Source organism: Bombus terrestris, chromosome 3, assembly GCF_910591885.1.
Source record: "Bombus terrestris chromosome 3, iyBomTerr1.2, whole genome shotgun sequence".
In the NCBI taxonomy this organism is placed as follows: Eukaryota; Metazoa; Arthropoda; class Insecta; order Hymenoptera; family Apidae; genus Bombus; species Bombus terrestris.
In genome coordinates, this window is record NC_063271.1 from 13116176 (window position 1) to 13128259 (window position 12084).

General features: G+C 35.2%; 1 protein-coding gene across 1 annotated transcript in view; it reads left to right on the forward strand.

The window, feature by feature from the left end:
- The window catches only part of LOC100650315 (division abnormally delayed protein), a 249546-nt gene that overhangs the window by 165241 nt on the left and 72221 nt on the right, over positions 1-12084 (forward strand). Inside the window, exon 5 of the mRNA XM_003394613.4 lies at positions 7469-7743. Within this exon, the coding sequence (XP_003394661.1) occupies positions 7469-7743 (275 nt within the window). The remainder of the gene's footprint in view (positions 1-7468; positions 7744-12084) is intronic.

Here is a 12084-nt window from a genome sequence, read left to right on the forward strand (position 1 = left end):
TCGAACAGTAAGATTTCATGTCAGTATCCTCGTTAATGACATTGCTATGCCTCTCGAAACGACGATCTGGTTCGTTCACCCCCTCGTCTCGTTATCGATATCGCGTTATCATCCGACATCGATACCCCGTCGTCAGCCTGATTTCGTGGTAACATCGACCCATCTATCGATCGTTCACCGAGGCCACCCTGACGCGACGATGAAATGAATGTATGCATACACGAAGGGGATATACTATACATATATCGCGTTAGGCAGGATTTCCCGAAGTAGTTCGGTTGTATTTTTCTTCTCACGTCGACGATCACGTAACGAGAAAGTTCTGATTTCGTGGCAATAGCGATTATCGCGAACGAGCTGCCACGTGGAGAACTATGGGGAATTATTTCCACACAGACTTGGCCGTGTTCTCGACGTTTAACCGTTCAACACTGTGTAGAGTGGCATTTACTCTATCGTTTAATGTCGCGATGTATTTTTCCTTCTGTTCGGAAATTTTTGTATCATCAGCTCATTTTATCAACGTTAATCATCTTGTAGTTCTTATCAGCGTACTCTCGTGCTATTTTTATTGCTTATGAATTAACTATTTTAAGCAATTGGTAAACTCCGCTCGATTACAATTTTCTGTCTGCCGCTTTTTGTCGAGTTGTTTCAAGTCTTCCGTGTTTGTTTGCTTTTTAAGTACAGTTACAGTGGCTACGACGAGTATTTGCATACCGTGATTAATTAATTAGATCCAAACGTATTAAATTTCCTATCATTTAATAGTAAATACCTTCATGCGGCTACTAAAATTTGATATTATAAAACTGAAATATTTATACGCACGTATGTACACGTAAACTGGTCGAAAAATGCCTCGTTAAAAAATGAAAGGTTACGTGCGAATACTTTTTGTAATCCCTATATATTTTATAGACTGTTATCAAAAAACAAGGATGTCTCGAAGAGAACGATAAAACTTTCATTTTATTCCGTTTCGAAAAATAGTAATTAGGATATTTTGACACAATGATTTTTAGGATTTGACACAATGTCTCGCGAACGATATTTTTCAACTTGTCGTAAATGTAAATATCGTTGGCAAAAATTACTTTTCCTCGGGATGGTTATTTTCCAAATTGCAAGAGAATGCGAGATAAGAAAAGAGATACAACGTAAAGGAAATTGAAAATGCCATGCAATTTTCATTCTCAGGATGAAATTCTTACAATCAGACAAGGTTCGAACGAACAAAAGAAGGGGAATAGAGAATCTCTCGCACGGTACGACGATCATGGTCAACGATTCTTCTCCCACGCGGCTTCGTGTCACGAAACATCACTCTATCGAGATACAAAATCGTTTCAAGTCCCCGACCACGCGGCCCATTATCATACATTATTACCGGCGGCTCGAAGAGCTCGCAGGACGCTTGGTATGCGTGCGCGCTTATCACGAGATAATCCGCCAATCTTCTAATCTTCTTCATTTGAATCGCGGCGCAGAAACGGAACACATTATTATCGTTTATATTCCGGGTCAAGGGTGACGCGTCTACTCGGCCGCCTCCTTTCTTCCTTCGGCATGAAGTGAAGGTAAACGCGAGTTAGAGCACGCGGAGGAGGCGGAAGATCGTCCTGAGTCGCCTGCGTCTTCGTCATCTTTGCACGCCAACGTCGACGTGGGAGGAGAACGAAAAGTCGACCGTAACTAACTAACACACGTTCTTTCCGACGGATGTTGAAATATGTTTCTCCCGTTGAAGCTTCGAATATTCTAAGTTAATGGTAACGCGAAATTGCTACAATCTTGAACAGGAAATTGATTCGATAGCTTCTTGGTTATATCACTTTTTTAGTGAAGCGATATTTTGAAGATTATATTTTTTAAAAGTATTTGCTCGGCAGAAAAACGAACAAATTAGAAAAAAGATAGTGCAGCCACTTTCTGGCAGATGTTGGAGCTTCGAAAACATAGGTCGATAGTAACGCGAATTGGTAAAATCTTCATGTTGTTTCTTGTCTAATTCCCCATTCGCATTAACTTCCTCCAAATGATCTGAGCCATAGAAATTTATTGCGTCGATTGCATAAGAAAAACGCGGGTGAAACTTGCGTGCAAATATCGATCGAGTTGCAGCGTTGCGGCTGGTATCGAATATATTGAAGAGGAAACGGGCGTCAGAGAGAAATGACAGGATCTCATTTTCGTGGTGGATAGCTGGTCTTCTGTGGAAGGGAAAAAAACAGGTCGCCATTTATCGTTCTCGAGCCATTACTCGTCGTTTGGTTGGTGTAATTGCCGTTACAAAAGTACACGCGGTATATTTCTTTGCTCTACTTTGACTTAACTGAAACTAATGCGTCATAAAGTGGAAAAAAATTGGTCAAATACGATTCTCGCCTCTAGTCGATGACTCTATTCGGGCGATTTTATTGTACCGCATCGGAATAAATATAAAAATTTCTTGATAGTAAAATTCAGGAAAATTCATAGTAAAATACATTAGGTTGATAAGAAATTAATGTCAGTTTTCAAACCATTTTCAAAACCATAGATCTTGTCTCGACTCAGAATAAACTTTTCCAATCAAAATAATATCCATCGCAAGGTATACGTTTTTGCCAAACAAGGAATAAGTTTTCTAATTGCAATAACGTAAAATTCCAGTGTGCTAGAATTGATGAATCTTCAGCAGCATGGTTAGCGAAGAAGAGCTTTGTAGAGTAAGTAATGGTCGTTGTGTTCGAAAAAAATGGTTGTCGGTTGTTGATAGGTTCTGTCCATCTCGAAGTCAGTAATTTGAGAGTAATTTGAGTAAAGTGAGTAATAATAACAAATTAATGGTAGAAACAAAAGTACAATTAGCAGCATGTAGAAGGACATCTGCATTGTAAAATGATATTGTAAAATAAAGAGAATTAAATGAATTATTAGCTTGATACTAAGCGTTAAAGTTTAAAAACTCGAAAACCGACGCTAATTTCTTAACAACATAATTACAAGCTATAAGCTGTAATAATAAGCTATAGTAATAAGCAAACAGATATCTATGTAATAAATTTATATTGTAAGAATACAAAAAATCTAAATCAGTTCAAAATTCTAAATTACTCTTTCGAACTAATTTATATGTAATGTAAGTTAAATTGGAAAAGGAAAATATGATGTTAAGTACATCCATAATACATTTTTTATATATCGTATATGAAGACCATAAGGGAAAACAGGGTATTTCATTTTCGAGATACAAGAAGAAGAAGTTAGTTAAGAGCAGGTTATTTATAAAAGAGATATATATAAGCACTCAGCTCTAAGTGATTCATTCATAAAACAAGATAATTACAACAAAATTCTATTAAGAATAGAATTTATTTAACATTAGCGATATCATACCTAAAATTGGATATGATTCAAAGCAACTCCGAATTTGTAATATAAACTTAATGTACAACTTACTGTTGTATTATTATTAACCAAATTTAGACTCAAAACTGTTTTAAGAAGTCACTTTGAAATAGAAAATTATTAATTATTCGGCTATTTGAAAATCTGTTTGAAAAATCTTTCGTTTATAATTTAAATAATTAAGACCATTTTAATTTTAAGGACTTCTAATAAAATATTCTTTTTGTGTATTTCTTACTACATATCAGGATGAAGGTTTTACTTCAAATTGCGATATCGTTCTTGTTAAATATTACAATTTTATTAAGTAGTTACTCTTTCTCTCTCTCTCTCTCTCTCCCTCCCTCTCTCTCTCTCTCTCTTTCTTAGACACTGTCCTCTCCTAATAAATAGCACACTCTTCGAATTAGTTCTTGCAGATATTTTAGAATGTTGCTTTTATGATGCGTCATAAAAGCGGTGTGCTTATTGCGTTCGACCAAAGGAAACTGCCACACTTCATTTCAATATCATGCAATACTTTTCATTCGTTCTTATTCCGAGCAAATTAACATACAGACATATCCCGACTGTTAAACGTCGTTTAGCACTTAAGCAATGTCCCTGGATTGTAACATCAGCTTTTCCGTTTGATCAAACTGTAGCATATTCCAATTATCATCTTAGACGTTACCTTGGATGTAAAGTCTAAGCGAGTTTAAATATCTTTATTAGTTTGGACTCGATTCCCTGGCTTTAACTCTAATAATTCTTAAACACCTTCACTTTCAACACTCTTCCCTATTCTACGCGATAATCACCCGTAAAGATAAGAACATTACGAAACGAGAAATGATAGCAAATTGTCCATCTGTTACGACAATTGAGAAAGTTGAAAAGACGAATACAATTGATGTATGTATAAGATGAGACGAGATCAAGTTTGTAAATATTCTCTAAATGTAAATTAAAAGATTAATAGGAACAGTAATAAAATCTTATCGATCTTATTTTACTATATATACTAATTTTATTTTATGTTGTTACGAACGAACATCCTACAAATTTAAATTAAAGTACTGTCTGTAAAATTTATTACATTTCATAAAACAAACATCTTCTTGTAACATTTCTAATAACGTTTCTTGTAAAGTTTCAAATTTTGATTTGACAATATGGAAAAATATTAATCCATCCAATGTAGATAAAATTTAAATCTTTGTACCATTTTATTTGTCGGTCGAGTATTCTACTAATATAGTTATTTAAACTAGGAATAGAGATTTCCTTTTTAAATCCAGCATTCGACAAATTATTCTAAATGGTGAACAATATTATAAGCGCACATTTTGTTTGTCAAAATAATTATTTTTGACAATTTAATTCTGTACAAACTCAGTAAACTCCATAGGTTCATGTAGAAACTTTCTGACGTATAAACTATGTGAACATTGAGCATAGAAGGTCACTGAAAAGTATATCCAACCATATTGTTTAATTATTCATCACATCTCTTATTACTTTTCTCTGTGTTTGCTCCATCTTATCGCTGTTTTAAAGATATAGTGAAGGCAAATTCGCATGTTTCTATTTGGTATATCAAGTAACAGTCAGATCGCATTCAAAACTATAACAGGAGTCATTTATGACGTTACTTTCGAGAAATTCGCTTTCATCGGTTAATTATTTTTGGATACAAAATAACTAAAGCGTATGATATTTAGTTACTTGTTGGCCATTACTGAATCATCTCTTCTACGTTATTGAAATAACTAATACATTTTATAATATTTTATTCCAAGAAACCTATATTTTATATCAAATAAATATTATTATCTCTATTGCAGATAATAAAATAATATCAAATAGAAAATTATAGTTTTCATTATCTTGTGGCAACATTTTCTCGTTGTTTTACATTTTATTTCATTTTCACATTTTCTCACCATTATTGAATTATAAATTCAGTTTCACAAAGATTTTATTTATTAGAAGCTATCGAAGGTATAACATAGAATATACAGTTACAATACTGATTTTTCTATAACAATCAGTTCCTCCAATTATCTTCTTCTTATCTGAAAAATTTCTTTCTCCCGTTTACTTTTATGTATTTTTACATAATAATTTCAACATAACCATTGACATTGCAACGATATTGCGATGTTCCGCCATGCTTCATTTGAAAGCAATTTGTAACAACATTTTCACCTTCTAGTATACGATAAAACTCAATCGTTCGTATCGTGAAGCTAAAAGGAAGATTGTTGCGAGATTAATCCGAGATACAGAACGAACAAAACATCGTGTTGAAGGCAAAATTACAAGTCGACTATTAAAAAGCAAACGAACACTAGGATTACGGTGCTGTGCAATATCGACGAAAGGCTGAGAAAACAGGCTAAAGGACAGAAGGACGAGAGATAGCACGAAAAATAAAAAAAAATTGGCGAAGATGAGGAGAGCGACGTTTGCACGCCCACGCGTGCCGTCTTAATTACGCCCAGGCCTGGCGGCTGGTTTTACGATTATGCCGGTTCGAGAAGCTCGACCGCCGGCTTACTTCCTTTTATAGTCAGCGTTAAAAAGTAATTAGGACGAAAAACCGTGGAGAAGTACGCTGGCAGATACGAACGATAACCTTAATGACGATCGTGTATGCAAACGTCCGCGTATACGAAAGCGTTGCTTCGAGATAAACGCGCGCAACACCGGCCACATGGAAATTGTGAGGCTGATATTGGCGGCGATAACTCTTTTCCATCGGGGCCGTCCCCGGCGTTCCTTTCAAACGGTCGCGTTAACGTCGGCCTCGTGACGGATGAACGATTTCGCGGCGAACACGAGGCAGCCGTAATTTCCGGAAAATAAGGGACCCGCATGCAACACATCCACCCACGAGAAATGTAAAAATCCCGGTGAAACGGCGGAATTTTCCGAATTGGACGAACGCGGGGAAAAGTTAATTGCGGCTTCCTGTCCGCGCCGGATCGACGAATGCGAAATTTTACCCTGTTATTGAGAAAAATGAAGTACCCGCTGCGAAAGCGGGGACGAAACTTCGCACATGATAAATATATTCATTTCTCATCGCGGAGGGGTTCAATCTATTCCAGCAGCAATTTTTCACCGGCTTTTTGCGAATTCAACTGTCCGTGGCTTTGGCCGTTTTTATTGCAACCAAAAACGGGACTTCAATGACGAATAGAAAATGCTTGAAATGAAAAACGTTTGACTTTTCGAAAAACAACGAATGTGAATTCTGTACTTTTGCTCTCTCGCTCTTTTTTTTTAAGAAATAAACGCAAAGTGGCGGAAAATTATATAAGCGATATTCTATGTTATACTGAAATTTGTATATCTTTTTTATCCTACTTTATACCGTACCGTGTACTTGATCGATTTAACAACTACATATTTTATTCCATTGTCCTTTATGAATTCTTTCCCTCTTTTAATTCATATTCTGTGCTTTTTCGAGTAATTAACTTGTTCAGTCAGATAATTCGATATCCGATAAAGCGTGTAATTTTCAATAATTTCAACAAGTTATGTATATTCGTACATCGGATAAGAACACCTATTCTTTAGAAACACAACATTTCATTTATTTTCAACAATTTTATATTTACTGTGCAGAATTTCCTTCTCAATTAATTCAATTATTTCTAAATTTATTGTTTTTTCTTCTTCCATACTTTCGTAATTAATTTATCATATATCTCTCTTATAATATTCGTACAGTTGTCTGTACTACCATTGGATCGGTAGCCAAAATTAAGTTACAGAGAAATATATTTCATTATATATGTGATAATTTGCAAATGTAAGAACCTATCGATAACCCCGTTACATAGCACACGATGCGATCTCATTCTCTGTGTACGAGGATATCGTTTTAAGAAAAACACCCTCTTCCACGTTGCAATATCATCTGTGGAACCGCGATAGAGTAAAGTCGTAGCGCATCCAAGGGCACTGGCGATAAAATAAAACTTTATTCGAGGGACGTTCAGTCCTATGGTTTTTAGTAGAACGATGAACGGATGCGGATGGAGGATAAAGAAACTAAAGAAACGACGGCGATGTGTTTCAGGTGAGAAAAGTGTGCGGCCGTTCGGAACTACAGCCATCGAATCAAGGGACCGTTACGGATGCAGCTGCAACTGAGAAGTCGACGTCAACCGGGTTGGAGATGCACGCAGCTGCGCCGACTACCACGCATCGAACATTACCGACGCAGTTGCACACGCAGCTGGGTAATTTCTTGGCCAGTGTCGTCAGGTCTCGGACCTTCTATGGCACTCTGGCCGACACGATCTGCGAAGAGTATCCGGACAAACGATGTTGGAATGGCGAACGCATCGGAGAGTGAGTAGATTTGCCATTTTGTTACCGCGTCTTCAACCAGACGCCGTGCCACACTGCACAGTGTGTTAAAACCACCATCTAACCAGGAAAATGTCATAACTTTGTTTATCTAACATTTGTTTCTCTTCGATTTTCTAAATTCTCGGCGATCCCCGGTTAGAATATTATTTTCCTATAAAAATGACTTCGGGCGTTAGTAGGCTTTGCTGCCTACTATTTTTCCTACTATATTTTTTAATTGCTTGAGGCTTTGTTGCCTGAAACAATTGCGACCAACGTTTTGTCGTTTGTAAAAGGTAACGTTTAAAATAAACCTATGGAAGAAGATTACATATCTAAGTTCCATAGTAAAAAAGATTACGCAAAAACGACATTTCCGAGAAACCTAAAAGATAATTAACTTTAAAGAACATGCACTAAAGAATACGTGTAACTTGGTTCTTTAGGTAAAATTGTATGGATCGATACGAATTGGTTAAAATTTCACTGCCACCTTACAATGGCGAGAGATTTTGTTTTTTAGTTTCTTCAAATATTAAGCGCACTATTTTGTCAGCTTTTTAATCTTGAAATTCGCGAACGCTATAAATACTCTACATACGAACATCGCTTGTACTTTGTTTATTTCAATTGCTATCCTATACCGTATCTGCGGGTTATTATTATGGACTGTAAAAGAGAAATAAATAAAAGAATTAATATATGTACATAGTAACTTGAATAGTTAAGCGCTGCATGATGTTAGTTTGCACGGCGTCCCATGACTTTTGCGCGGTCAGACGACCATTTTAGCTTCAGCAGACTGTACACTGGCGAGATCCGTAAATTGTTAACAAAGGACACGCCTCTGCCGCGACTCACGCTTGAAGTTTATGGGTTCACCAGCGAAACCATTAAAATCATATTTGAATCAGTACTCGCACGGTTTTACGAGCCGCGAAGCTTTTATTGTCGTTGATTCTCCGTGAAACGGCTGGATATTCGTGACTGAACGATATTAGGTTCTATTTTTTAGAAGTATGGTTTTGCAAGGTATAAGTAGGTACATAGTTTATTGACGCACAAAAAAGAACGGTAATAGTGAATTTAAAAGCACGAAATGGTGGAATTTGAAAAAGGATTATTATAGCTTTTGAATTTACTTGATAATTCTTCTTTATTCTTTTGCTTGATGATTATCTTCTTTATTTAGAGCTTTGATACTTGAAATTTGTCAATTTTCCATAGATTTTGTCACAAATATTATTCAATTCCTTAATGCGCTAATTTTGATTAAACTCTTTATAAAAGAAAAGAAAACAAATAACACTGAAAATTAGTTATGATATATATTCTTTGTAAGATATGTGTATTAAAATATTTTAGTTTAAGATATCATAGCTTCAGTTCATGATAATTAACGAATAAAATTAAAAATCTTCGTAAAGATATAATAGAAATAATAAAAAAAAATATCTGACTTGTTAAATTTAGCTATTGGTTAACTGTCATTGATCAATTTTTTAAATTCAAATTTCACATTCTTTTTTCAAAATCTCTATGTTTGATTTATCTTATCTGAGATACTACTATTTTGAAAATTTAATAAACTTCAAACGTACCGGTAATTAGAAACATCAAGACACAGTTGTGACTTTGTCAATCGTATTACTAATACGGTGTACCATCTCGTTCATCATTTTTTTAAGTGTAATTTCGGGAAGCTCGATATTGAAAAACAAACTAAATATTACATTTTTAACAACATAACAGTACTTGTATGAACAGTTTTCTAACAATTTCAAACAAGCCATTGGAGAAAAGCCATTTCTACTAAACGAAATCGTACTAGAAACGTTTTATTTCATTGATCATCTCGAATTGTACGATACGTGCAACAATAACACTGTCTACTGTCAAGTAAAATAAAAATCGATTGGTCCGATTGCACTTGCATTCGCGGCGAACAGGTGCACGACTGTGAACGATTGTGTTAGTAAATGGTTTGGGACCGGAAAGGATTGGTAAGAAAGCGTGTGTTGGCTGAGAGTATGCGTGGAGCATGTTCGTCAATGATCGAGTCATCGTTGAGAAACGATTTCCAAGCACGTACACGGTTCTCCTCTTTGCCCCTTTACTCTATTCTCGGTTTCTCTCTCGATCCTCTCTCTATCAGTGGCATGCCGATATACGGTTTTAGACCCGCGATAGAATCAGCTTCGTAGACACATCAGGCAAAAATGAGCTGCGTCAGAAGTGCAGAGAGGAGAAGCGACGACATTTGCATCTCGTGACCAGACTTTAGATTTTAAACGACCTTTTCTCGACTGTTCCTTCCTAGTTTCCCCGGGACGAAGGCGATTCATAGTATCGACTAAGCCTTTAAACCTAACTCTCTAGCTGGAATGCTAATCTTTAAATCGAGTTTGTCCAGTTCTACTTCTTTTTACGTTTGCGCGACAGTCTTTCTTTCTCTGTATAATGTTTCATTCCTTTCTCTATCCTGACTTTCCTTTCCGAGGGTTGGAATTTGTATAAGGGTGGATAAGGTCAAGTCCAACAGCTATTATGCATACCGGAGAGTAGCTCTATCCGGTCTTTAACATGTAGGAATTTTCAAATAACATTAAGACCCGTATGGATTTACAACGCGTGGGTCATAGGATTACGAGGCTGCACAAAGTTGAACCTCAAAATAGCTCAAAGGTTCAAAGATAAAACGCAACGAACAATCGCCGATTCACCATCGTACGAAATATCTATACCAACATACATATTTATCGAGACCCAGGAATAGAGGAAATTAAAGACAAAGTTACTACTAAATATGCCATAAATCATAACTAAAGCCGCGTATTCACCGAAGCGACAATGAGGACCTTTTCGTTGATGTTCCGTGTATCTTGGAAAAGTCGCCGTTTGTTACCGAATGTTTCTCCAAGTTTCTTCGTGTTTCTGTTGCCGGAAACAAATGTCGTCGCATGTTTCTTGTTCTCATCCGGAACAGTAAAGATCAAAGAAAAATAGGAAACACGCGACAATGCGTAGCAACAGAAACTAAAGTTCCTTCTGTGTATGTTTATTGCTAGTAGATACAGCAACAAGATACGACGAAAAGTTGCTCATTGTTTCTTCAGTGAGTATAAAGCCTTATATTGCTGTGTAAATTTTCTCGTTTACAGTATACCTTCTACAAACGTTGACATTGTGACGTTTTTTTTTTTTTTCTTAAATCTTGAATCTATCATTAAAAAGAGACATTAGAAAGAGATCTATATTAAAAAGAGACACTTACAATGTTTTTTACGACCTCAAAAGTATTTAATCGTCACTGTCTAAACTTTTAATGCCTAAAAAATGAAAATTTATTAATCTCAAATTTGTTATTACAAAAGCCTATCGTATCGTCTGTAAATTTTAGAAGCACAGTTTATATCGACTATTATGTCGATCGTAATATCGATGTCTTACTTATATGAGCAAAGAAGCGGGAAGAATCTATGTAGCAATAGTTAATATCAAATTATTATAAAATATTAGTATAATAATTAGTAATAATAAATAAATAATTATTAGTATAAAGATCTGAAGACAAAAGGTCCTGCGAGACAAGTAGAAAAATTCTGTAAATTATTTACTTGCAAACTGTTTACTGTTTTTGATTTTAAAAAACTACAATCCAATTCTCAGGCCTTACAATGCTCCCTTGACAGTTTTGATGTTCTTCTAACACAGGGACAGTTCATTTTTCGGTTTTTACGCTTTTCAGTTTTACACGGAAATTTAGAGACGAAAATTTGAGTCTCAATTTGAATCAAAATTTGTAAATAAATTCTGCTATTTATTGCATACTGACTTTGAAGCTTAGAAGTAAATATTCTACATAAAATTTAAGTAAATTTTTAATCCAATAAAAAATAAAATATCGCATTATAAATGGCATTTGATTAAATATTATGTTCAGATCAGAACTTAATCCTTTTAGAATAACCTTACTTTAAAAAGAATTCTTGTCGTCGCTTCAGATTAAATTACCGAAGCGAGATTATCCAGAAAGTTTGTAAAGTAACTTCCTTTAATCAAATTTAGTACCTTTAATAGTCGCTATAAGAAAGTTTATAAAATTTCATGCTTCTTGAAGAAAAAATTCATCGTAACTTATTTTAAACTAATTTAAACAAATTATGAAAGAAAGAGGGAAATAAATGAGAAATAGATAATAAACGTAGCCTCATAACATATTTTATAAAATGTAATTTTCGTAAAATAATTTTAACCCAGCAGCCTACCCAGTTCAATTCATACAATTTACCAGAATATCAACTTTTTCTGATCATCTGTATCGCACGCGTAAGGAAATAT